Consider the following 27394-nt stretch of genomic DNA (forward strand, 5'->3'; position numbering starts at 1 on the left):
TAGTGTATATTTCTTTTTTGTTCAAGGTGAAATGTATGCGTTCAAATATACTTTTCTTAGGGAGGTTTTACTCGAATGAAGTATTTGTTTTTTGAGAGTTTTGTGGATGCATAATTTTCACAAGACCTTTAAAAAACGTCAATTTTACATTCTCTCTTACTACAGGGGTCTTAACTAGCAGCAAACAATGACTTACAGATATGTTGGCTACAGTACATGTTAAAACTTATTAAATAAATCCCATTTTAAAATGATGAACCACTGTATTTGTCATAATTTTTAAATGCTTTTATTTCAAAAATAAACATTCAAGTTTTTTTTAACTTTTTGAGGTCAGGCATCTGCTTCACTACTACGGGTTCAGCTGGGATGAGAGAATGCAGTTGAGCAGAAAACCCTTGTCTTTCGTGGGTCCTCAAGAGTGTCACCAGAATTCCTGACATGTGTGTTTCAGCAAAGACCGGCAGTCTGTCAGCATTTTCCCTGAGCCCTCTGAAATGGAATGACCTGGCAATTTATTATCTCAAGAGTGTTATTATCTTTTAAATCAAGGTTAGCTTAGTAGGTATTGCAAAGTAACATTGCCCACAAGCTCACCAATGTTTTCACAAGGAAGCACGACCCATGCTGCCGTCAACACAATTAGAGATTAAAAACTCTTGGAACACTTAACATTTTCACAAGTTAGCAGATTTGATAAAAAAAATTACACAATGTAGAGAAATGTTGCAGGGCATCTGCTAATAAAAAAAAGGTTATTCGCTGCTTTGGGGTGGTTTTGAGTTATGATTTATTTCCTTTGATTAAACTGTATAGCTTACCTGCTAAACAATTAAAACTGATCAATCATATAATATCAGTCACAGCAGTGTGAAGATTGCAAGGAGAAAATATGAAAACAGAAAAATGAGTAGTGGAGAACTTCAGTGATTCAGGATTTCGGGCTTTAGAATGAGGACTTTGCCGTCTCTTTCTGTGAGACAAAGATAACAAAGTAGCTGCACAAAAAGCAGGAACTGGGCTAATTGGACCAGAACCAGACCAAAGAGGTGCTCAGCAGGTTGTGTCAGAAGGTAACTTCACCCTGATTCTATCCGATAAAGGTGTCAAATTTCTAATAATCTGCTCAGTAGCTGCTTGTATTCATGGTGAGACAATCGACTATTCCAACATTGAATGAGGGCATTTAATTAAAAAGTCAGAAGCTGGAATCAATTGGATATGAGGATGTATTTTCTTTTTTGCATTTTCAGTATTTAGTAATGTTGCTGCTGTAACTTACATTAGACTGCAGAAGTTTTTTTTCAAGTTCACTTATGCCAGATGTATTTGCTTATTTAAAAATGAATACAGTACGATCATAAGCCACTGAATTCAATAATGTAGAAATCAATTACAGAGCTTAGCCCTCTCCACCAGAACTGATGTTTTGATGAAAAAACATTTTATTAGCTCTACAGTGCATAGTTTTCTATATTTTATTATCCATACTGTGTGATGTACTGTATTTCTTGTCCTTAAGTGTGTTTAAATCTATACTGTGTATGGAACAGTGGCATGTTCTTATATTTAACATCTAAACTGTATACTGTACATATATTCTGTACCAACATGTCTCCATCTATCTTCATTTTTCTGGTGTGAGACAGGCATGTTCTATTTAACAAGTTGACAAGGCTCTTCTGGGGATAGACGACAAAATATTGCTTTACAGCATTTGCAGTAACAAAAATAATCTGATACATGACAAGAGTGCAAATCCTTTGAACAAAGCAGGAGAAACTCTCCAATGTTAGGTGTTTGTTTTTTTAATAATCAGATTCACTCTTTCTGGAGAGTATAAAATGGTATACAGGTATTTCCAGCTTACTGTTGTGTCATGGTTGTCCTCACCACCGCAGACTGTATGCTTACCTGGAGGTCCTGGCAGGCCAGGCTGACCAGGAAGTCCGTCAATGCCAGGATCACCAGGCAAGCCCTGGTTTCCCACAGCTCCAGGGTACCCGATTCCAGGGGGACCTACATCTCCTTGGCGACCTTTGAGGCCTGGGCTTCCTGGAAACCCTTTCTCTCCAGGAACACCAATTCCTCCATCTCCCTGCGAGACAGACACACCCCGACACTCTGATACTGACTGCACTCAAAGGACGATGAACAGAACCCTCTGTTCTCATAACACAAAACAATTTATTTCACTACCAGTACAGGCACCGGTCTCTTTTACGGTTTTCTCATTCAGTCACGAAAGGAATGTTTTTTCATTTGGATTCTTTATCCACAACCAGGGGGATTTTCAAAATGTTGTTTTCCTGCTGTATTAGAACTGGCAATGAATAAGGGGAAAAGGGCCAGTCAGGAGGGGGCTGAATGGAGTAAGAAGTGAATGGTGTTAGAACAGTTTGGAAACAGTTCTGAAGTTAAAACAGAGCAAACTTTGCACTGTCAAAAGCCCTCTAGCTTTGTTGTCATTCAGTCCTTATACCTTTTCCCCAATAGTTTTAAGTTCATTCCTGGACATACAAAAAAAGAACAAGTACATTACAGGTTTCCCATTCCAGTATTTAGACTGGGAATTCACCTGCTTATGCAAACCTACTGTACAGTATATGCGCACAGTCAGGATTCAGGATATTCTAAAAATAACACCTAGCAGCATTGCAGTTCCTTGGAAAAGTATTCATCCCTTTCTACTGATGCCCACCTTTGTTGAAATACAAAAGATGCACAGCTCAAATCTTTTTTTTCGGGGGGATGTTAGAGCTTAAAGGTCAGCAAAATCCACAAAGAAAATGTATAAAGCAAAATGTTCATATTTCCCACTACTTTTCCAAGAAGCAGTGATGGATTGTGGGAAGGGCAGGTGACTCACGGGGGGTCCTGGACGTCCGGGGTATCCTGGCAACCCATCTCTGCCTGGTCGTCCTAGTTCCCCTGGTGGGCCACTGGGTCCGACCACCCCCGGTTCTCCTTTCACTCCAATGCCGTTAGGAAAGTAGGGTTCGCCTTTCTCTCCTTTCCGCCCGAAAAACCCCCGTTCGCCCGGAGTTCCCTGAAAAAAAGACAATAGCCAAGTTAATAGCCAACCCCACAGACAGCGGCCAACACCGACCTTCCCTACTGTGTGAAGGAGAGCTTAATAGCAGGCTCTCCATCACACACTGGTAGAACGAGGAAGACTCTGGTATAACAAGATGAGCTTTACAAAGAATGAGAACGGCTTACATATGAGTACGAACGCTACCTCTATTTGAAGTTGGACAGAAACTGTAATCAAAGACTCTTAGATGGATTGAAAAGAAAAAGGAACTGAAGTTAAATGCAGTTTCTTTGTAAAGTCAGACACAGTTACAGGGTTACTACTCAAGAAGAAAGCCTTCCCCTGCAGTTAAAGGCAAGCCAGACCTACAAACCTAGATCTACAGATTTCAGTATTCAGATACAGTATTCAGTACACAATACATTTCTGTTTTTAACCATTGCCTGACCATCTCAGAAAACAGGTCAGTGTACATTGAATGGTACTTGCAAACAGAGCCGTGGTAGCTCAGATGGCAGGGGTGTCTAGCTCCTGACTGGAAGGTCCCGGGTTCAATCCCAGGTAGGGGCAAGCGATGTAGCTTGCTCTGATTCCTTCCAGAGGGCTCCCGGGTCCACTCAGCCTGCTTTCCAAATGAGTACCGGGGGTTAATCCCTCCGGGGGTAATAGGCTGGCCGGAGCGTGATGCTGACCACATCACCTCCACCTCCAGTGTCAGATGGTTGAGAAAAATGGTGGCCCTTGACGAGCATTTGTTAATGCCGGGCTGTTAACAAACCCTGTGCAGGTCTAGAGACGTGGTACCGAGGGCTAAGGTATCCAAGACAGAAGGCGAAGAGTGGCTGGTAATTCCAAGCGAGGTCAAATCTGGGTAGTCAGGACGAAGCCAGGCAAACAAATCCGAGAGAGGGTGAGACGAGAGAGAGGTAGCGAGAAGTCCAAAGGCAAAGAGCCGTAGGTGAGGGGACCCAGAAGAGGTAGAGAGGGTTTCAGGAAAGGAGGGCAAATGAAATCTTAATGCCAAGCGCCGGTAGCAATGAGCAGAGGGGTTAAATAGTTGGGGGGAATGAAAGATTGAACCATTTGGAGCTAATTGGTGCCGGCTGTGCTCATAACACCATTCCCCCATGGGCCTTTATAGCCTGAAAAGGGACCAACCTACCTATTCTCCAGCAGAAATCCAAGTGTCACATCATGATGGATATGCTCAAGAAGCCGTTTCATAGGTCTATGCATCTCTCTTTAAAACACTTTTCCCTTTGAACAACATTTAAAATCTTTTTTCTTGGCTGTAACAAGCTTGTCGACTTTAGGAAATTTATATTACTCGTCATGGTTAGGCATTATATTGTATTTCAGATGTGCTGATACCGACAACAGGCCAATGTTGTTATTGTCATTGAGAATGTTATTGTTAACCTTGTAAATGCCGCTACCTGAGACAAATCTAGGCACGGTTAAAAAATCCACTTCAAATAAGTTCAAACATGTTTCAATGCCCTGAGCCTCCAGTAGCCAAACAGTAATTCACAGATTGCATTCTTCATAACATTCTGATGAATGTCAGTCAGTCCATCAGTATCTGATTGTCCTTGTTAAACAAACAAAATGTGCAAAACATCTTGATCTTTTAGAACTGCAGTTTCATCAGTAACTACAGGTACGCTGACACTGCCCTTTTTACATGCTTGTTGAGAAATGCACATATCAAAGGATGGTCAGCACTTTCCAGGGGAGTATAAGCACACACTAATGCCTCTGTGAAATCATATACCTGTATTACAGCACGCGGGTGTTCCAGAGTTTCTTTTCCCTTGCGTTTTTTTACAGAGCCAGTTCATAGCAATGGCACACAAGTCCCAGCCTTTTTCTGTATGTGTTGCTGTCTGTTGCTATCTTTTTTAAGTTTGAAGTTTAGAAAAATAAGTCACAATTATCAGTCCACAAGCTCACCAGGTGGATATGAGTGCAGTCTAAACAATACACTTAACAATTTAGTTCCTAATTTTTAAAAATTTTCTTTAAGTCCTCTGTAACTGTCAATATATTACTTTGTACCGAAGAAGTCATCATGTTTAGTTTTTAATTGTGTAATTAATCACGGTTCCTATGCTGATTAACCAATACTGAGATTAGAGAGCCTTCAGTGACACCTGGTGGATATTAACTGAATTGCAGGTAAGGAGCCCACATGGTCAAGAAAACCTCCAGGGCCCCTGTGGTGATCTACTCCTACTCAAATGTTTTGTATTGCTGGGTGTTAGATCTACAGTAAAGCATGACAGGGTATGCTTCCAGTGGTACTATACTGGAGCTTTTGGGTTGTGAGCTTTGGTGAAGAGCTTTGGTACTACACATTTGAAACTCTCCAGATGTGTAGAAAACCACTGACTGACGCAAACAGAACCACAAAATAATGATCTCTGTGGTCTCAGGTACACGACACAACTTAGCGAGGTTTTGGATAGTCTCAGTTGTGTTTTTGTAATAAACACCACGTCATCATTTTCAAATGACACTCATTATGTCACACTCTGACTCACCGGTGGGCCGGGAGGTCCTGGAAAACCTAGGGGTCCCGTGTCTCCACCTGCCCCCTTTCGACCCGGTAATCCTGCAGGACCAGGTGGCCCCTGGAGTCCAGAAGGGCCCGGGATACTGAAATCATCGCCTCCCAAGCACTGGCAGTCTCCCAGATCCCCTGAAACAGCAAAGAACACTGCTTACGCAAGCTGGGTAACCACAATCTCTCTCGTTAGGGGCAGCTTCCAGCTTCACCATTGCCCTTCATCCCAGAGAGCACTAGACCACTACTGGTCTAGTGGTCTACTGGCACGCAGACTAGGCTTCACAGGTTTTTTCCACACTCAGAAATGGAGGACTCTTTGCATTTGAAGGGATGAAGTCGCCCCATCCCTTCCTGAGTGGAACACCCTGACAGCACAACAACCTACAGGAAATAAAAATTAAGATTTGTGCACAGAGTCCCAGTACTGAAGTAAACTGGAAAACAAATCCTAAAACATGATTTAACCTGTTTCTTGTTTTCATTCAGAATGTAATCAAGCAAAATCTGGTTACAATTCTGAAAATGACTGTTCTATTGCTGCTATTTCACTGTTTCTCAAAGGGAAATGACACCCCTGCCTATGAGGCTCACGTCTTGGTTGTGACTCCGAGCTCAGGTGTGCAGGGGTGTACAGAGCCCTAAGCAGCTTTCTGGGATCATCCAGTCTTCCCAAAAGAATGCAACACCCGCAGTATAAATATGAGCCTTCTGCATTCTAAGATGTTACAGATTCTGCTAGATTTGTGTCTCCTCCATTTTGGACTTAGCGTTGTGTCACACAGTCTCTCTCTATCAAGATGTTGGGAAAGAGCTTGTACCTTTGATTCCTTTGGATCCACGAGACCCTGGAGGCCCCTGTTGCCCAGGCAGTCCCGGATTTCCGATTCTTCCATTAAAATCTGCGTTTTGGACTAAGCAGAACAGACAGGTGATTAGCATGCAAGCGTGCATGTGACAAACACAGAGGTACAGCGCTAGTGGTGTAAATATTCGGCTTTAATAGTTGATAGTGAAATGAAGTGAAGGCAATATTCCAGGGCTTTGAGATTTCCTCAATAAGCCCCCCTTTTATAGCCTACTAAGGCAAAGGCACTGCTCTTTTTTTCAACAAACATCCTGACCCTCCTGAGTTCAACAGTCGTGATTATAACACAAAGACGTTGTTTTGTAAGCTCCTAAAAATGCATGTTCACTTCAGCACTGGACCTCTAACATTTTACTCCATGATTCTTCAAAAGGACACAAAAACATCTGAGGAAATCTGTTTCAGGTTTCCATTTCCATACCTCTTTTTAGAAGCATCTAGGCAGTTTTAGCATTTGGATTAGGTGAGGGTTCTTTCCAATATTACAGAAACACTGGAAGAGCCACTGCCATCTGCATTGTAAGGCTATTGCATTTGTCAAAGATAAATCTGTCTTTGACATCATTTTGACACTACCTTATATTGTCCCAAGACCCCACAAAGATGCCAAATTACAGCTCACATACTGGTTTAGTGGGTCTTCTGCCAAATGAAGAACTGTGGACATTGCAGTTAAATTTTGCATTTTGGTCAGCATCAACAGTACTGGCTAAAGAGGAATCTTTCAAAATACAGAACAATAACAGCACGACCTACATGTGTTAGCAGTACAGGTAATACCAGACAGGACAGAGCGCTATTTCCAATTTCACATTTTAGAATACCACTCAAAAATACAATTTTGTAAAGGACTGATCATTGCAGATTTGAATGACCATTAATAAAACAATATTCCTGGATGATTGCTGCACTAACTTACCACAAATGTCAGCCACGTTTAAGAATATGCTAACCAGCTTTCTCACATTGCCACGCATCTTCTAAGAGGCAGAGCAATGCTCGGATTTATGTAGAACCCGTGTAGTAAGACCAGCTCTATTACTGCCAGCCTACATTTTAATCTTTAAAAACCACATCTCCATCTTTTCAGCTGGACTGAAGACTTTTATGTCCTGTTCTAGCTGTAGGCAGTGTTTTTCCAGACTGGGGAAATGGTTTCCCCTGTCCTCATGCACTTACCTGTTTCTCCTGGAGGTCCAGGAGGCCCTGCAGGACCTGGAAAGCCGGGGTTTCCCTGAGCCCCAGGTTGCCCAAAGCTGACCTCTCCAGGGCTCCCCTTCTCCCCCTTCAATCCTGGTGTCCCAGGAAAGCCCGGCCTGCCTGGTTGACCTATGCAAGAAGAAGACAAGACGTGACAAAAAGCCATCAGGGTCTTCTGCAGAAGGTCCATTTGCTGATGCCATTCCAGTGGACCGCTGCTCCGCAGAACCTCACTGGCAGGGCAGCTGGCAGTGCCCACTTGGTTATTCCTCAGCCTCTGACCCATATTGCACTGCAGTGAGCTGGATTACTGTGATGGAGCAGCTCTAATTTCTAGCAAAGTGTGTTCTCAGGGATATGAGGAGACCCACAATTCCAGACCTCTGACACATAAAGATGGAAAGCCACAAGGCCAAAGTGTAAATGGCCAAGACCGGATTCCCAAGACCGGAAACTGAACCAGCTCATTACTGCTCAGTAGGGCAGGGGGTGTACAGAGCAGGATACTGTGGCTCTATGCAAGTGAATTTCTGCAGGTAAGCTCTCTCTTCAGCGTATTACCTGGGCTGAATGCAGGTGATCCTGGAAATCCTGGGGGTCCCGGGGGTCCCAGAGGCCCCTCATCTCCAGGGAGGCCTGGCTGGCCTTCTGGCCCTGGATCTCCTTGAGGGCCTGTGAAAGTTCCAAGTGACGTCTTACTATTAAGACAGCAAACATGCAGAAGTCTACCAGAGAGTGTGCTTTTCCTGCAATGTGGCCCCCTAAACCTAGCAGACCACAGTGCACGTAGAAAAAGTAATAAACAGAAATAACAAGTTGAATTTTTTACATTTTCAACATATCTTTTTAATGCTACTGGAGTGGGGAAGTTGATTTTTATTTTCATCTGCCACCAATGTCAATGTCTAGCTGTACAAGGCAAGGCACGTTTATTTTAAGTAACAAATGCATTTTAAACAGTGGAACCTCCTAGCAGTGTTCATACTGTACTAGAATAAGCAACAGTAAAATTAAATGAGAAATAGCAATACATGGCAATATATAACACTCATAGAAGAGTTCATGAAAGCACATATTTGAATTTTACAACAGAGGACAGGTTAGAAAACAAGTGGAGGGTATTCAGACCATCTTGATTTTTGGTTGCTAGTGCATGGTGGATGTGTGGAACAGACTTCTCAGCCAATTGGGTGAGGCCAAAACGCTGGGCTACACCAGGAGCTCACTGGATGGAATTTGACATTCACTTAGCTATTAAACCACCAAACAGGCAAGATGGGCTCAATGGCCTCCATAGAAACTTAGAAATTATACAAGTAAATGTGAGCCCTACAGGACTGGCAATATACAAGGTGGAGTTTCATAAACACTGAAGTGCTCTGTTGTGCCAAACAAAGGGCATCAGCTGAGAGTGTGTTGAAAGTCGTCTTTATTTCATATGCATATGGGAGTCTTACTCTTGTACGCAAGACTCAAAAGACAACGCTTACAGTGCTCTTTTACACAGTGAAACAAGCGATACAAGATACACTCCCACATGAATCTCTGCTTGCATTGTGGCTATATATGATCATTCTAGAAAGCTGACCAGTACATATATTTTCTTTACTGCTGGCTTGCGTGATAAGCAGCCCCTTCTGCTGAATAGACCATTTGTTCCAGGAGAAGTCACTGGTCATTTCCCTGAGAACTATGACAGCTATGCGTAAAGATATATGTGGCTATATTATCTTTTGAGACAAGACATTCTTAGACAGAGTTAGTAAAATATAAGTACATAAATACATAGCCAACAAGATATAAGAAAAAAATTTAGTTAATTTCAATCCAGGTCATGTTGGATCCTTACCTCGTCCCCCTCCATTAACAACGGTGGTTGGGCCTGGAAAGCCAATATCTCCTCGTTCCCCCTGGAAAAAAGCAGAGACCACCGGCACTGCTGACGCCACAAAACAACACAGTGCAATGACATTTTGTTGTTGTTCTGGGTCGGAATTTTGTTTTAGTGGAGAAGTTACATAGCGAAAGGTCAGTAAATGGACGTCTTGTTTCTAGCCTTACTTTTTGCCCAGGAAATCCTGGTGTTCCAGGGTATCCAGGAATGCCAGCTGAACCCTACGAAGAGAAAGCACATGTGACAGCATTTAAAATGGCCAAGGAAAACTTAGACTGTCCAACATAATTTAGAATGGTAAGTCAGGCTGGATAAGGGTATCTGCTAATCACATAACTAACAATAAGAATGTGTTTTCTATAAATCACATGAGATGAGAATCATAGAGTACCCTGTCTCCATACGGTCCCTGAGGTCCATTCAGTCCTGGATAGCCCTGCAGAAGAAAACACAGTCAAGCTCTGCTAACTACGACACTCAGAGTTTATAGAACAAGGATTTCGAACTGGGCATCTACTGCTCAAGAAGTGTCACCTGGACAAATGTGAGATACAAGAACCTCATACTGCAGTTTTGATACCTGATATTATTCTCCTTGCTTTTAGTAAGTGACAAATTGCACAGGCAGCTTACAGGGGTTGCATTTGATGGTAGTAAGTGCTGCACATGCAATTGAGAAGACTGCAACCCAAATCACAGAAGTACTCCACAAGATACAGAGGCGGCAATTTAGAACCACACAGAAGGGGAACAGAGTGGCCTTTCAGGGCTGGAGGAGACTCTGGTCCTCGGATCTCACCCGCACTCCCGGCATTCCGAGGATGCCCTTTTCTCCTTTCTCTCCGCGGTATCCAAAGAAACCCTGGAACAATCCCAATTAAAACATATAAACTTACACATTTCAGCACAAGAATGTAATATTGAAGGCACTTTCTTGAAAGTGATGCCTTGTGACCTCATATCTTTTTTGGGGCAGCACAGGAACGTTTTGGATGAGCACTGGCAACCCTCTTCACTAAATTGAAGCACCAACAATATGCAAACATACCCACAATTTAAGAATTATTACCTACGTCACAGCTTCCTTGTTTGCTGTGGCTTCTTCCTTCAGCTACTATGCTGACACCTTACGATATTTTGAAATATTTTGATTTCAAAATAAATGTAATATGTTATATTTCCACCAGCAGCTATATCACGCTGCAGCTCTCAACTGGCTACCCACTGAAGCTAAGCAGGTGTGAACCTGGTCAGTACCTGGATGGGAGATATCCTGGGAAGCTATGGTTGCTGCTGGAAGTGATGTTAGTGGGACCAGTGGGGGGCGCCCACCCTGCGGTCTTTGTGGGTCCTCATGCCCTGGTATAGTGGCAGGGAGACTATACTGTAATGGGCGCGGTCTTTCGTTAAAAAGAGGTCCTGACTCTCAGTGGTCATTAAAGAACCCTGAGCATTTCTTGATAAGAGTACGGAGTTATGCCGGAGTCCGGGACAAATTTCCCCTCTCGGCCTTTACTCATGGCCTCCAAATTGTCCCCATGTATGACTGGCTTGCATTTGCCCTGTGATGGACTGGTGCCCCGTCCAGGGTGTACCCTGCCTTGTGCTCGTTGCTTGCCAGGTAGGCTCCAGCTTCCCGCGACACTGTATTGTATAAAGTGGTTTGGTACATGACATGACATGTTATATTTCCAGAAACGTAATAGTCAGGGACTATCTCCAAGACTTGAACCCTTGATCATACAGTTCAGCCTGACTCGGGCAATTGCCTTTAATAGCTGACCTGGTAATTTAAAAAAATCCCAAAGAACAAGCCCTCTCAAGTCTACATCCTACAGAAAACATCCAAATGAACTAGCCAACACTTTTATCTTTAGTTCTTTTGCAGACATGCCATTATGAAAATGGAATATTTGCTAGAACAAAGGTGTCAGGATGAAGATCATAAACATAAGAGCCTGGATTTCGGGAAAGCGGGTCAGATTTTGCTGTATGACACTCTTTCACTGTGTCAGTGTGTGCCCTGCAATGGACTGGTGTATCCTGCCTTCCGCCTGTCTCTTGCGGGGATATGTTTCGGCTACCCTGAAACCCTGTTCTGGAAGAAGTGGTTAGAAAATGGATGGATGAATGTTACTTTATAGTGAAGTGTGCAGTGTGTAGCCGTCACACAGACATTACATGTTCTCTAAACCTCTGAATGCAGGCTTGTTTCAGCAATGGACTGCGGTCTCACTCTGGAGCGAACCCCAGCTCTTACCGGAGGCCCAGGCATGCCAGGTAGTCCAAGAATGCCCACGAAGCCTGGTTCACCCTAACAGGGAACGAGAAAAGAACCAGGTGAAAGAGAAGAAACGGAGAAAAAATCATAAACAATGTCATCTTCAGGATCTGTGTTTTGGTAGCCGTTTGAAATTTGTACTTAGAGTAACAAGCATAAAGTTTCATATTTGTATTTGTTTTAAAAGAAACAAATCTCAAGGCTTATTTTTTAACACTTTGGATGCACAACAAAACAGGTTTCAGTTATAATCAGCACAGGGGATAATGAAACTAAATAACTTACTATCCTCCAACAAAGGTTGTTTGCAGTGCACAAACAGCACCTACGCCCATGACGTGCATTACTTTTTGTAATACATTTGACTCTTTCTTTTTTTCTTATCATGATAGGATAATAATGTCTATTTCACTACAAATACAGCAGGCTTTAATAATGTCCCTCAGAGACTGGCAACATTGAAATATTGAAAGGATGCTTTTTCTAAGCTGGTACTAAGTTTAGAATACACAGTTTTAACACACTACAGCTAATTCACAGTATTTGTTCAAAGCACAATCTGATTGGCAGTAGCTTAAGAAGAGTTGCACTTCTTACTTCTAAAGCCCATGGTGAAAAACATCCAAAGGCATTTCACTAGTGAACAAAACAGACCACTGTAAAGTGCAACATTTGTACACATTTGTAGAAAACTACACAGTGTTTTTCACTTCCACTGAATTGCTGTTTCAAAATTAAGCTGTGCAGAAGAGCTAACATAATTGACAGAAGTGATTTGGCTCTGCAGAGTGGAAACTAACCATATTACTCCCTTTTAGCTTGTTAATGTAATTTAAATTAATTATGTGGACAAGGTATCAGTATATATACTGTATATATTTGGTTTTCACACATCTTCAGCATTTAAAGAGAAAATAAACTATTGCCTTTTGTTCACATGAAGGACTATGTCATGAAACTGTCACACCTAGAGTGAGTCTGGAAGAGTGGAGAGTTTGGAGATTGAGTATGCAGGTTTTCCATAATGCTGCAAGAGATTTCCTAAGACCCTTTAGTGTATTAACTGAAGAGCTGTGTCAGTATTCACTGTTGGTAAATCCCTGATGGTCGCCAAGATGAATAATAAGTGTATACATTGAGCACTTGAAATGTTCTGCTTTTTAAATTTCCATTTGGCCAAACACTATTTGCCAACTTGTATTTGCCAGTCTCAATGGCCCCTGCATTAAGGCAAGTGCCCTAAAAAAATTGCTACTATTTTTGGTTTTCGAATTTGTCAGTTTGAAACTAAAATTGACTCTAAAATAGCCGGCTTAACAAAATGCAGGGGTCTCTAACAAAAGCAGCAAGACGTCCAGAGCCATCAGCTGGTTCTTGGGGACCTGTAAGTGAAACTACAAATAAAAGGTTTCAAAACAGAAATGCTGGACACCGGCTTCCGGTCGAGTAGATCTCTGCACCGTGACTCCTGTTGGCCGGGGCCCAGCATCGACTCCTCTCTCACAAACCTTTTGTCCTTTGTCCCCCTTAGGGAAGCCAACAAACTCCACTATGCAATTGGCCTGTGGGTGGCCAGGGTCACCAGGCGGGCCCACATCTCCCTGAATACAGTAACCAAGGAAAGACACGTTTACCTCAGGGGTAGTGTACTCGGAGGACCCTGGGGATAGCTGAGAGGGGAGCGAGAGGAGACCAGGGCAGCAGGCAGGGTGCTGTTGCAGTACAGCCGAAGTGCTTACACTATCATTAAAAGTAGTATTGCAGCAGGCAATTTGTCAAAACAACCAGCCATATTGGCTGATCATCCTTCATCTCTAATTGGTACAAGGTCATGCAACATCTTGTTTCTTATTTGACAGCCAATCGTGCCATGATATGAGGAAAGCCAGTATTAGGGTCAATGGTATAGAGCTGTGAAGTATTCTCAATTTACTGTGTTACTGATCAGAGCCTGCCGAACAAACCTCCCTCCTGCCCTTACTCTGCACTGGGTGCCTCTCGTCCCTGATCCCCAGGGCCAGGACCACTGCTCCAGTCTGTGTTACCTTATCTCCTTTGAAGATAGTGCTTATGGGTGGCCCATCTAGGGCATCTGGTCCTTGCTGGCCTGGGGGTCCGGGCTGACCCCCATCGCCCTGAGATCCAGAGGAATACAATTAGGCATTAGTTTCCGACAGGGGAAAGGGAAGACAGACCCCTCTTCAGACTCAGGAAGAGACAGAGCGATGGCAACCTGAAGCCTGTTCCCACTCCATGCAAGGACTCGAGCTGCACTTTTTTTGTGTGCCCTATGACTTTCATTTAAATGGTCTTGGTTTTTTGACAGCGACAAAAAATTGATACTGTCAGCAAAACAGATTAATGAAACAATGCAAAACTATGTCAGATGACTTATCTCTGTAATTGCACCTTTCAGAAGACAATGTTGTCCTGTACACTTAAAAAGACCATCACCTTCATTTTACAATCAACAGTTCTTTTCAACTGCTGCCCTCAAATCAGAATATACAGTATGCCCAATATGTGTGCATGGCCAATTCCTAATACAATTAATAGTGATAAATTACCCCAGAGTTTATTAACCAAATTTACTATGCAAATTATTTTCTGTTTGATTTCCAACATCTCATACACTTATTCATTCCTACATATTTGGGGACCCATTAAAGAAAGTATTGTTTTATTATTCCTCTCCCGATTATTTTGTGGTTTTGACAGACGATAACAGGCTTCCTAGGTTAGTGTGCTGTGTGGGCAAAACCCTCATGCAGGAAAAGATGGTGCCTGAAGTTAGTGATCATTCAAAGAGAGAAATTACTGCCTCCACCACTCCTGGTTCAAAACACAAGTCCCACTGTGTCTATCCCCAAAAGCATTAAGATCCAAAAGGAAATAAAACCACACAGCAGGTAGGAGCAAGTGATTCCAGCACAAGTCACAATCCAATCACATAATTGTGTGGCGTGGCAGCTCACAGATTTGTGTTTCATGTGTAACTGCTGAGGGGGAAAGTCTGGCCCCACTGGGAACATTTTGGATTGTGCTGTTGCACCTCACCACCTGATAAAAGCCTGATTAGGGCCGCAGTCCCCACCAATAGAAATCTCTGAACTGCCATAGACAATGAGAACAGGAGACATTCCAGCAGTGCCACGCGGTTTTAAAGGTGCTTCAAAAGCAAAATCTCCTAACACCCTGATATTCACATTGCCTTAAGCACTGCCTTCACAATCTGTGTAGTGGAATGCACACTAAAACTTTTAAGAAACCGTTCCTTCAACTGTGGATTGTACTGTACTTGGGCTTTTCCCAAGAATGTCTATCCCTTTGAGCTTCTCTGAAAGGCAGTAATATGTTGGGAATTTATAGCATGCTTCTAATTCTGCCTGCTTTCAAAGATCTTTAAAGGTAGGAATCTCACTTGATATAGCACTAGAGTACTGTATGCACTGTGCCCAGGAAACTGGAAGGGAAATGTAGTGCACCAGATTGAGAAAGTGTCAGGTGAATATTAAACACCTGCGCTTGTCATGACGTTGGAGGTTTAATGTACTAATTAGACTTTGGTTTTATCACCCCAACACTTATTGGCTTCCTATTTTGGCAACGTCCCACCAATCGCAGTGGCACTGCTGTCACTAAAAAAGAACGCGAGAAGGCAGCTGTTTGGAAACCAAAAACACAGCAATCTGGAAGATTTGAAAAGGCAGGAAATGAAATTTTCTGAAGTTCGGGAGTGGAAAAAAGCTACAACACAAAGGCAGAGATAAAATCTTGGCAGGATAAGAAAAGGCAAAGAAAATCACCCAAGTTATAAAGATAGTAGTGATTTGATGTTTTGTTAATTTTTCTCAAGGAAGTGTTATTGTTTTGCATGCATTTTTCCCATAACCCCAAAGAGTAGTAGTATCTTGCTTTGAAGTGTGACTGTTTTTTTCATTTTCTTATTTTTAAACTCACTATAATGACTATTGTATTATTTTACAGTTACCGTGCTCCTTGTTTAAGGCACTATGAAAAATAAATACTGACAGTCCCTTTGCCTGACTGAACCTTTCATGGAAGACATTCCAAGCAAGTTCCTGTAGCCTTTCCAGTCATTTAACAAGGACTTGTCCTACTTTGTAGCCATACTCTATGTGGCAGATCTCAAACCCATGTCTCTTTTTTCACTTTTATAGCTTATTTGCATTCCTTGTGTTTCCAAATGTATTATTTTTAAGTTTGATGGAGCACTTGTATGTCCAACTCCAGGCATTCTCCCACATACACTTGCAAACAAAGCGTGGGGGAATTCTGGAAACACTTCACTCTTCGGCAAAGACTCAACATTTATTTGCGTATTTGCATGAAGGCACGCAATCAACTGCTCTTGATGCTCTAGATCTTAAATGGAGCAAAACGTCAATGGACAATTCCTTTTCACTGCTAACTGCTCTGTGTGAGATGGGTCAATAGCAGTAGCTTCTGTCACATGATGGGAATGTTGAAGGCACTTCTGTGGGTCCCCAATGCAGTTTTCATGGTGATGAAAAAACACGGTTTTGTGCAATTTAAAAAGAATGCACCTATAACTATGTGCCTGAATTTACACTGAATGTATAGACCAGTTTAGCTTACATGAGAAGCTCTAAAAGAAAAAAGACTGGATCTCCAGACTAATTACAAGACGCTTTGTGGCTCTGTAAAAAGCCTTCGTTTGTGTCTGTACTTCAGGTTCTGAGTGAGTTTCACTTTTTGAATTGTAACAGTGCTGGGTGGATTTCTGCTGTCATGCTGAAATGCTTAGCATGAAAAAAATATTCCAAAATGATGGTGATGTGGGTGGAACCAACTAAAACAAATGACGAATAAGAAGTATAATGAAATGCTGACACAGAAATCCTGCATCAATAAAAACAAAAACAATATATCTTTTTTTTTTAAGAAAAATCTATTTTACTTAAGACAATGCTTATTGCAAGAACTAACTTAAAGTCTGAGTTTCAGTGGGAGCATTTTTACCTTTTCTCCTGTTTCTCCCTGGAAACCAACACTTGAACTGCCCTGTAGAAGAGATGGGTTATTTCTTGAACTACTGTACCAATATCAACAGTCGATAATAATTGGATAATTTACAATGGATCAATGCAATATTTTGTAATAATTAAAATAAACTCTTCAGCAGTGAAACATCACAATGCACACAGCAGCAAAGGTCATTCTTGGTTTAATGTCACAGTACGTGCACCAAGCTAAACACTGAATTACACATGTGTATGAAATAAATATCAGTACACGTTAATGGTACAAAATAAGAAGATGCCAGGAGCTGACTGTACAAATTTTTCCTTACATCAGCATCAGGCAGAGTTTAGAAACAGAAATGTCTCCATCATTGCGAGCAAGATAAAGTCTGGTCAGCTGTGGCACTACCATCAGTAAATCAGTACAGGATTTTCAATGGAAATATCACTACCTAATCTATTTTCCTGCTTGTGTTCAGATTGTTTATTACTGTTAAAGTCTGACAGCAAACATGATTGAATGTTTTTGAACAGTTAAAAACCTAACTCTACCATACGAATGGTTAAATAAAGGGCACAGATCTGGGAAACAGAGATGAAGATTCAATTACTGCCATCAAATTCACAACATGTCCAGTACTTACTGTGGGTCCTGGCAGGCCAGGGGGACCAGGGCGACCCTGAGAGTAAGACAGAAGAAAATCATCAGATCCCTCCCAAAATCAGTTAATTTTATCACCTGCGTTCAGATGTCATGCCAAAATGGCCTGTACTAAATACCTACAGCACTAATAAAAGCTGTACAGTATCTGATACAGCACCTGATAACAGGCAGGAACCAAATTTTGTACTGGGTCTCTGCAATTTTGCCAAAGTGCAGGTATATATACTGATGGAAAAAAGAAATGCAACACCTCCTCATCCATCTGCGTGGAACAGGCTTAAGAGTGACTCATCTGTGAAGAGGACCTGATGCCACTGCTGACGAGTCCATCGCAGTCTCTGTCTGGCCCAAGGCAGTCGGGTGTGACGTCTAGGAGGTGTGAGCAGAGGGCCTCTGATAGGTGGTCCTACTCTAAGGCCAGCAGCATGGAGCCTCACTGTCCTGTCACTGATGTGGGCATTGTGTCTGCCAGCAGTTGCAGCAGCAGTACGGGTGGCAGATCTGAAATGATCTCTCAGATGGACCAGTCTGATATGTCAGTCCTGCTCTGGTGTGGTCACTAGAGGGTAACCGGATCTTGGACGGTCATCTGTCCTGCCGATCTGCTGAAACCTTCTCTGCAGTCTGGACACAGTGGAGCAGCTTACTCCATAGTGTCTGGCAATGCTGGCACATGACATGCCTGCCTGCCTGCAGTATGCCAATGGCCCTCTCCCTTGCTTCTGGTGATATTCAAGGTATTATGGAAGGCTGGGAAAACTGACTGAGTGTGGCCTTTTTCTTGCAATGACCTAAGCTTCTAATTAAGGCCGTTTTAAAGGTGACCTGATCAGGCATTGTTCCACCTGAACCTTATTTGGTTAAAGTGCACCTAACGAGCTTTTGTGTGATTGGCAAGTTGCAATGCCTCACTGCACAAGCTGTATTGCTGGTCAGAGGGTTTTAAACAAATTGACAACTTTTTGTGAAAGTACATAAGCTATAACTATAGTATTCTCATTCCAGAAAACGTTGTGTTTCTTTTTTTCCATCAGTATACATTGTGCTCAGCTACTAGATGATGTCTAAAAGCGTAGAAAAAATGGCTAGCACCAAATTATTAGAGCATCTCAATGAAACCAGGATTCTTTTGTACTTTGCTCCATTCCTTTTTTCCTTAGTCCTAACAAAGTTCCCAGTCCATACTGATGAGAAGCATCCCCACAGCGTGATACAGCTGCCACCATCCTAATAATAATAATTGCTTACACTTACAATGGTGTGAAAAAGTGTTAGCCCCCTTCTTGATTTCTTATTTTTTTGCATGTTTGTCACACTGAAATGTTTCAGATCATCAAACAAATTGAAATATTAGACAAAGATAACACAAGTAAACACAAAATGCAGTTTTTAAATGAAGGTTTTTATTATTAAGGGAAAAAAAAAATCCAAACCTACATGGCCCTGAACATGAACATGAACTTTTTGGAAGGTGTGTGTCCCATTACATCTGGCGTAAAAGTAACACAGCATTTCAGAAAAGGAACATCATACCAACAGTAATATATGGTGGTGGTAGTGTGATGGTCTGGGGCTGTTTTGCTGCTTCAGGACCTGGAAGACTTGCTGTGGTAAATGGAACCATGAATTCTGCTGTCTACCAAAAAATCCTGAAGGAGAATGTCCGGCCATCTGTTCGTGACCTCAAGCTGAAGTGCACTTGGGTTCTGCAGCAGGACAATGATCCAAAACACACCAGCAAGTCCACCTCTGAATGGCTTAAGAAAAACAAAATTAAGACTTTGGAGTGGTCTAGTCAAAGTCCTGACCTGAATCCGATTGAGATGTTGTGGCATGACCTTAAAAAAGCGGTTAAGGCTCGAAAACCCTCCAATGTGGCTGAATTACAACAATTCTGCAAAGATGAGTGGGCCAAAATTCCTCCACAGCGCTGTAAAAGACTCATTGGCAGTTATCGCAAACGCTTGACTGCAGTTGTTGCTGCTAAGGGTGGCCCAACCAGTTATTAGGTTTAGGGGGCAATCACTTTTTCACACAGGGCCATGTACAGATGCAGCCATTCAAAGTGTGCGTCACAGACACGTACCGCAGGTGACGTCGCTCAGTATGACGCAAGATGACGCGCGGCACCGCAGTAAGTGATTGGTTGACCGACAGGGGCACTCGTGGTCCGTTGGTCTGTCGTAGAAAGACTTACAGTAAAAACGTCTTTGCTGTGCCCGTTGTAGATATTGAATTTACCAATGAAGGGAAATCTTAGTAGCTGAGCATAAAAAGAATAGGAGCATACTGTAACGCGTGTGAAGGCCATAAACGATATTAATTTTGGAACATAAACATACAGTATATAGCTGGTCTTGGTACTTTAAAGAAAAAAATACACACCAGTATTCCATTTCTCCCTAAACATTTTAAGCTTTGAAGTCTTTAACTAATGTGATACCGGAGTCAACAAGCATACTTTTAGAATTTGATTAAAAGGGAATATAATATGGAATCGCGTATCTAAGGAATTTAATAACGGTATTCGTGTGCTGCGACAGGGCTGTGTAGGGCTGTTTCGCCTGCCTGGTCATGCGAGCTGTGTTGTAGCCGACTGGTCTAGGTGCGTGCCTAGCAACTGGTAGGTTGTGTGTTCAAATCCAGCTGGTACCGGACTTTTCTTTTAACAAACATTTCTTCGAAAAAATAGAATAGCGATATTATGGACAATCAATTGACTTTTATATTTCAAAATATCGCAACATGATCGATATTTGCGATATTTTGAACATATCTTCCCTTCTGACAGCGGTTCCTCCTTCTATTGTGTGTGTGTGTGCAACAGAGTAATTTTTTATAGAGAAATGGAGGCTGGACAGTATGCGTTACAATATAAACATTTATATTGATTTAAATCGTGTTCTGACGCGTGTTTAATTATGTGTTTTTTAATCATAATCAGGCTAATGCATTCCTACATTTTCTGTATGAACCAGCTTAGAGGTTCATACAGAAAGACAGCTTGTGTTTAAATTGAGTGTAAGGTAATTTATGCTTCTAAAGTCATGGTCAGCATTTATTATCGTACTGTGCTGTAAACTTTTTCTGTGCCTAGTCACATTATTTTATAGCGTTTTTATTGCGTTATTAAATCTGGTGGCGCTGTGTGTTACAGTAGTTTCGTGACTCCCATGTCACATGGTCTGTGATTGAATCCCATAGAACTATGACTTATTTTTTTAACAAACATTTCTTTGAAAAAATGAAACGTTTCCCTTGGTCAGAGATTAAATAAAACCTCACTCGCACCAAACAAATTTATATTTCTAAATATCACAAAATATGTTCATTGTCTTCCAATCGAGTCGAGTTGACATTGGAAGCCTGCCACACCCGGACTCTTAAACCAACGCATTAGCACGTCAAAGCCCATCGAGGGTATTGAGCCAGTATTGGCTTTAGTATTCCCCCCCTCTCCCCTCAATTCAATTCAATTCAAGGTGTTTTATTTGCATGACAGATGGGTACAAGCAGTGTTGGGTATGTATATTGTAACGCTTACGGCAGACAGGCACTGTGTAAGAGCCGGCGCACCAGAGCAGCGCACCGAGGGAGCGTCTGCATTTCTAACTTAGTTTTTAAAATTAGTCAAGCAATATGAAGCATCCCCTTTTACTTTGTGCCTGAGCATAAAAAGAATAGGAGCATACTGCAACGCGTGTGAAGTCCATAAACGATATTAATTTTGGAACTTAAACATACAGTATATGGCTGGTATCGGTACTTTAAAGAAAACATACACACCAGTATTCCATTTCTCCCTAAACATTTTAAGCATCGAAGTCTTTAACTACCGCGATACCGGAGTCAACAAGCATACTTTTAGAATTTGATTAAAAGGGAATATAATATGGAATCGCGTATCTCAAGAAATTAATAACGATATAATTATATTCATGTTGCAAAAGAACTGCAACGGACATAAAAACTCCCTTGCTTTTAATAGAGCGCTCCATAATTTCTAACTACGAAAATGCCAAGTGAAAGGATTTGTAAACATATTTTGTTAAAGCAAGTCAGTTTTTTCCGCAACACATAAAAGACATTTTTCCAAGAAAGTTTAGCCTTTGTCACTAATGAAACCACTAAATAAAGACATAAATATAGAAATCTTAAGATTTGTTTTATTTAATGTTGGTAGCAGGATGAACTGTCAGAGTGTATATTTTGTCGCAGAGTTGCTGCAAGATGTTAACAGTGAAAAAGGTATTTAGAAATTAGTTATTTCAAGATGAAAATTTTCAGAATAATTGCAAATCTAGCAGGATAGAGAAAGCACAGAAAACTGGCAGTTAGATTGATCAGATTAGTATGAAAAGTCATTTAGCAAAGGGAATTAGAAGAGTGACAAACTAGTATACTTTAGATCTTTTTTTTCTGAACCAGGGACAATCTGATCATGTTTCCCTATAACAATAATAAAAAACTTTATTTGATATATCACCATTAAAGGTGGCATCTCAAAGCAATACAGTAGATGTAAAAACAGATAAAAGGACCACAGATTACAAAGTAAATGCATATAAGAAAGACAAGCAGGTAGAGGTGCTACCAAAATTAGAAAATGAAGCAGATACAGACACTAAGTCTTCTGAAAAGAAAGGTTCTGAGGTTAGATTTAAAGTGGCCCTGGTGTGTGTGTGTTTGTGTCTGTCCTGTGATGGACTGGCGCTATGTCCAGGGTGTATTCTGCCTTGTGTCCGTCGCTTCATTCATGTGCATCCAACACACAGTTCAACGCTAGCAACTACACAAAATCTAAAATATGAGCTCTACTTGCCACTTACAGTACCAACAGTACCAGCTAACTTTAGTAGTGACATTTTCATGGATCTTTTTAACAATAAAATTTACAACATCAGACTTCAGACACAATTAAACAGGCCTCAAAAAAGTCTGGTACAAACATTTTCAGCATGGAATAAACTGTTACTTTAATGGTATAAACCTTAAATGGATTCATATTCTCAATAAGATTTGGTGCTCAGTAACATGACTTAGAAAATGACAGAAGACATGCGTATCATGCTTATCCTTCTATTTTTCATAATCGTAAACTCCTTAAGGCAGTTACATTTTCTCTGTTCTGACCTGGAGTTACAGAGAAATTTAAATTCTAATAAGAGATTTGTAATGAGGAAAGTCATACCAATCACTCATACAGTACCAGGATTTGCAATTACAATACAAATACTTTCTTTCTGTATGTGTTTATTTTGCAGTTTGAGTCTATGGCATTCCTTTGGGGGTCTATACTCCAAGGCATGACTTTTTTATGTATAAACATCAGTATTTACTGCTATTAATTACTGTACGATTTATAGTTGAAATCTGAGCCTAGATATAAAGTTAGATATAAAGTTAAAATCTTGACAAAGCAATGTAGGAAATACAGAGAAAATAAATTCTTTCTGACATCTAAAATCAGTTTCGATCAAGGTCTCTAAAACGAACAAGAAAAAGAAGATTTTCGGAGGGCAATTACGCTGTGTTTATATAGAATAAGTGATTTATGAGCAATCTAATTTCTTGTTCGTTTAAAACAGTGAAATGTCAGCTGTAAAAGATCGCACCAGAAACAGCACTCACTCTGCCTGTCATAGACGTTCAGGAAAGGCTGAATGAAGTCATGTCAAGTACAATAATTCGGAGAACAATAATACCAGTTGTAGGACAGTATATAAGGAGGATAAGGATTTTGAAGTTGACTCGAAATCTGATAGGTAACCAGTGCAAGGACTTGAAAACAGGTGTAATGCATCCCTGATAGGATTCTTGCTGTCATATTCTGAACATATTGAAGATTGCTCAGTGTGGATTTAATTTCCCCAGTGAACAGGATGTGCATTTATTAATTCCAGAAAAAAAGCCTTTCTTGATTTCTCTAGTTCTTAGTTTCTCTAGTTCCCTTTAAAATAAACTATTATTCCACAATGCAGAGTATTACATGGCCAGTATTTACACATGATATTTGTGATTTAAAGAAATTAACACAAGCAGCTTTTGGAGATTTAAGTGTTGGCTGAGTTATTGCAGGATAAAAGACTAGAGATGTTGGCAAGAAGAAGATAGTTTGGGGAAAGCTGAGGAATACACTTATAACAAGAACACTTCCTAATGGGGTTAGGCATACTTTTGATGAAGATGATGAAGTTAACAGACTATATGTTTACATAGATACTGAAATAAGGATTGTATTTTAGATTATGTGTAGTTGCTGGCATTGAACTGTGTGTTGGATGCACATGAATTGAAGGAATGGGCAAACATAGCTGATGCGGATCCACAGAGCCAGCATATTAAGATGTTTATAATTAGAGGCAATTTGTTTAAATAACTAGGTATGGATACTGATGTGCAAGAGAGGTGGAAAGGCTGTTTCCTTAAGCCAGCAGTAAAAAATATTTTATTCTCAGTGAGATGCTGCCATTTCATAGTGGGTATAGTTCCATCCACACAGTGCCTTTACTTCCATTTCTAATCTCTTTATCCAGTACAGAGGATTTGGAGCCTATCCCAGTAAGCAACGGACACAAGGCAGAATACACCCTGGACATAGCGCCAGTCCATCACAGGACAGACAGACACAAACACACACAGACCAGGGCCAGGTTTCCCATAAACTAATTAACTTACCAGTATGTTTTGGAGTGCGAGAGGGAGTCATATCACACATATGGAGAAAAACCATGTAACCCAGAGAGAACATGTAAACCCCACACACACAGGATGGCAGGAATTGAACCTAGGACCCCAGTGCTGCAAGATAGCAATGCTAACCACTTTGCCACCATTATAAATGGATGGATATCTTAGTTATCTTTCTAGTTCACAGGTTTGCATGCATAATTTAATTTTGAAAGCCACTGAGACATCAGGTACTACTGTTGTATTTATGAAAAAGAAACAAAACAAAAAACATACTAACAACTGTGCCATCCTACGCCTTAGCTAATACATTTTATTATTCATAAACAGTTAACATTGTTAGCAAAATATTTTGAATTATATTTAACCCTATTTTTTCTTTAGTTTTGTATTTAACTTATTATATGATAGTCAGACTTAATGTATATTTGAACAATGAAAATATATTTTTACAAGATTTTACATTAAGCACTTAAAATTAATATGGTTAATAATAGTAAACTGTAACATGCTGTAACAAGATCGGTTAAACAGCGAAGAAAATGCTTTCAGAGAAAATGTTTCAGGTGTGAAGAACATAGATCTCCAATGCAATTTCAACCAAACCTGTTCCCACACACCCTGCCCCCACTACCATTAGAATATACACAAAGCACTCAAATCTTTCGAGCTAATGATCAGGTGACCCGAGAGAGAGCGAGAGAAACACCAAGGGGTATCACCAAGGGTATTAATAATACGATCTATAGTTGAAATCTGAGCCTAAATAAAAAGAAAAAGCAAGTGATTAGGTTTATGAGCAATCTAATTACTTATTCGTTTAAAACGCTATATAAAATAAAGTTTATTATTAATTTGCTGCACAGAGCGGTGAATATTGTTATGCATAAGACAAAGATAACGATCCTGATCAGTTTAGAAATCTGTGTACGCTGTAAGGTTTTTACTTCTTAAACTTTTAAAGTACACGTTTTGAATAGAAAGAAATCCTCTTCCTGTTACAGTATGTATAGCAAACTAGCACGTCTTTTTTCTCCAATCAGAGGGGTGTCAGATGGTGTCAGCCAATCACCATTCTGCGTTGGGTAGCAACGGGTGACTGTTCTCAGGCGGAAGATGTAAACAGCTTAATGTTCGTGTTAAATAATTTTTTAAAATTCAATTAAACGGGCACAATTAAGACATTAAATATACATATACATACTGTATACAGTACAGTTTGCATACGGTAATATGTTACGCGATTAAAAAATAAATAAATAAAACTGGAAGGTTCAGCACCAGCTGGATTCGAGCACACACCCTGCCCGTTGGCAGGCACGCACCTAGACCAGTCGGCTACAGTCAGCTCGCATGAGCAGGCAGGCGAAACAGCCCTACACAGCCCTGCCGCAGTACATGGATATAATCATACCGTTATTAAATTCTTGAGATACGCGATTCCATATTATATTCCCTTTTAATCAAATTCTAAAAGTATGCTTGTTGACTCCGGTATCACGTTAGTTAAAGACTTCGAAGCTTACAATGTTTAGGGAGAAATGGAATACCGGTGTGTATTTTTCCTTGTGATATTTTAAGCTCTAGTTGAATGATAGGTGTCGCATTTTAAATCATTTTCGTAGTTAGAAATTATGAAACGCCCTGTTAAAAGCAAGGAAGTTTTTATGCCCGTTGAAGTAAAACAAAATGCCTGACAAAGTATGGCTTGGACAGATTCCAAGTGCTTGTACAAATGTGCTAAAGAAATTATACTTTGAGTATACAGCTTGTCCAAAGTCATCCATTATTAATACTATTAGTAATATCTCCGGTAAAGGCTTTGATGCATAAATATTTCTGATAAAGGTAGGTTGTGTACTTTTGTCCAACTGAGCAATCTTGCTTTCATAAAATATACCAACATTTTAATGACTGAAGATTAACATGCTGTAATACACTGTTCAAAATTAAAGGCTCAAATGCTGTACATGAGAGGTTAAGCTCCCCCTGGCGGTTTTACAAGGTGACGCCGGATAGTTTCCGGCAGAGCGTCAAATGACGCGCGATTAACACGTCACACTGCGTGACACTGCGAGATGCCGCGCCACGCCCACCGGGGTATGCCGCAAAATAACGCACGCATTTTGAATGGCTGCATCTGTAGGTTTGGATTTTTTTTCCCTTAATAATAAGAACCTTCATTTAAAAACTGCATTTTGTGTTTACTTGTGTTATCTTTGTTTAATATTTCAATTTGTTTGATGATCTGAAACATTTCAGTGTGACAAACATGCAAAAAAATAAGAAATCAGGAAGGGGGCAAACACTTTTTCACACCACTGTATATAGCGCTTTTCTGGACACTCCACTCAAAGCGCTTTATAGGTAATGGGAACTCCCCTCCACCATCACCAATGTGCAGCATCCACCTGGATGATCATTTTTAGCTTCAATAGTTTGCAGCACTTTGTGTACTGTAGAAGTAAAATGTACTGTATTTGAAAGTGGTATGATTGCAAGCTCAGCAAGCAATGTGGCTCAAATGTGGCAACTTTTCAGGGGGATGAATAGGTTTGGCCGGTGCTGTATGTATTTTTTTTGGCAGGTGCTGTATGTATAATTTTTATAGGATTAAAGAAAGAAAAAGCAAGAATTTCAGAAGAACCTTTTCTCCTTGTGTGCAGTGCAATGCAGTGGCTTTTGACCTAGCCCAGCAGGTCTTAACTAATTGTTGATTGTTCAGTGGATCTAAAGCAAAAGGATTGCCATACAGTAGATCACCAAGAGGTGTGTGTACCTGTTTGCCTGTCGGACCTCTGGGACCAGTGGGTCCTCCTTCACCTCTTTGACCTCGTGGACCCTGCAAATGAAAGAAGACAAAATGTTCAGGCCTGATTCTGCGTCTCCCCTTTGTCTAAACAGTGCCGCTGGTCTAAAACCATTCTGTAAGCCTGCCAGCTATACACAGGGGTGTGACAGGGGAACTGCTGTATCCAGCATGTCCATTCTCCCCACAGAGGTCAGGCAGAGAGCTCTTACTGTTCCCCCAGTATACATGATTACTCGCCTGACATAACAGATCCACATCTAAAGGAAAAGGCTGAGATGTTGTCAAGTCTATCCCACAACTTTCAAGCAGACATCTGGCTGGAAAAGGAACAGATTCTCTGCTGCCTTTTGCTTCACATTCTCTAAAAATCACTGTA

The 27394-nt window shown here is 40.9% G+C and overlaps 1 protein-coding gene across 1 annotated transcript in view; it reads right to left on the reverse strand.

The window, feature by feature from the left end:
- Nucleotides 1–27394, reverse strand: part of col4a6 (collagen, type IV, alpha 6) — a 151790-nt gene that overhangs the window by 33164 nt on the left and 91232 nt on the right. The window contains exons 10-24 of the mRNA XM_088924586.1: nucleotides 26986–27048; nucleotides 17497–17532; nucleotides 16851–16892; nucleotides 13892–13981; nucleotides 11826–11879; nucleotides 10365–10427; nucleotides 9957–10001; nucleotides 9733–9786; nucleotides 9521–9581; nucleotides 8233–8343; nucleotides 7651–7800; nucleotides 6425–6517; nucleotides 5581–5738; nucleotides 2870–3049; nucleotides 1915–2098 (exon numbers count right to left, since the gene is read on the reverse strand). Coding sequence (XP_088780712.1) covers nucleotides 1915–2098; nucleotides 2870–3049; nucleotides 5581–5738; nucleotides 6425–6517; nucleotides 7651–7800; nucleotides 8233–8343; nucleotides 9521–9581; nucleotides 9733–9786; nucleotides 9957–10001; nucleotides 10365–10427; nucleotides 11826–11879; nucleotides 13892–13981; nucleotides 16851–16892; nucleotides 17497–17532; nucleotides 26986–27048 — 1384 coding nt within the window. The remainder of the gene's footprint in view (nucleotides 1–1914; nucleotides 2099–2869; nucleotides 3050–5580; nucleotides 5739–6424; nucleotides 6518–7650; nucleotides 7801–8232; nucleotides 8344–9520; nucleotides 9582–9732; nucleotides 9787–9956; nucleotides 10002–10364; nucleotides 10428–11825; nucleotides 11880–13891; nucleotides 13982–16850; nucleotides 16893–17496; nucleotides 17533–26985; nucleotides 27049–27394) is intronic.

This window comes from Atractosteus spatula, chromosome 9, assembly GCF_055471065.1.
Source record: "Atractosteus spatula isolate fAtrSpa1 chromosome 9, fAtrSpa1.hap1, whole genome shotgun sequence".
NCBI lineage: Eukaryota > Metazoa > Chordata > Actinopteri > Semionotiformes > Lepisosteidae > Atractosteus > Atractosteus spatula.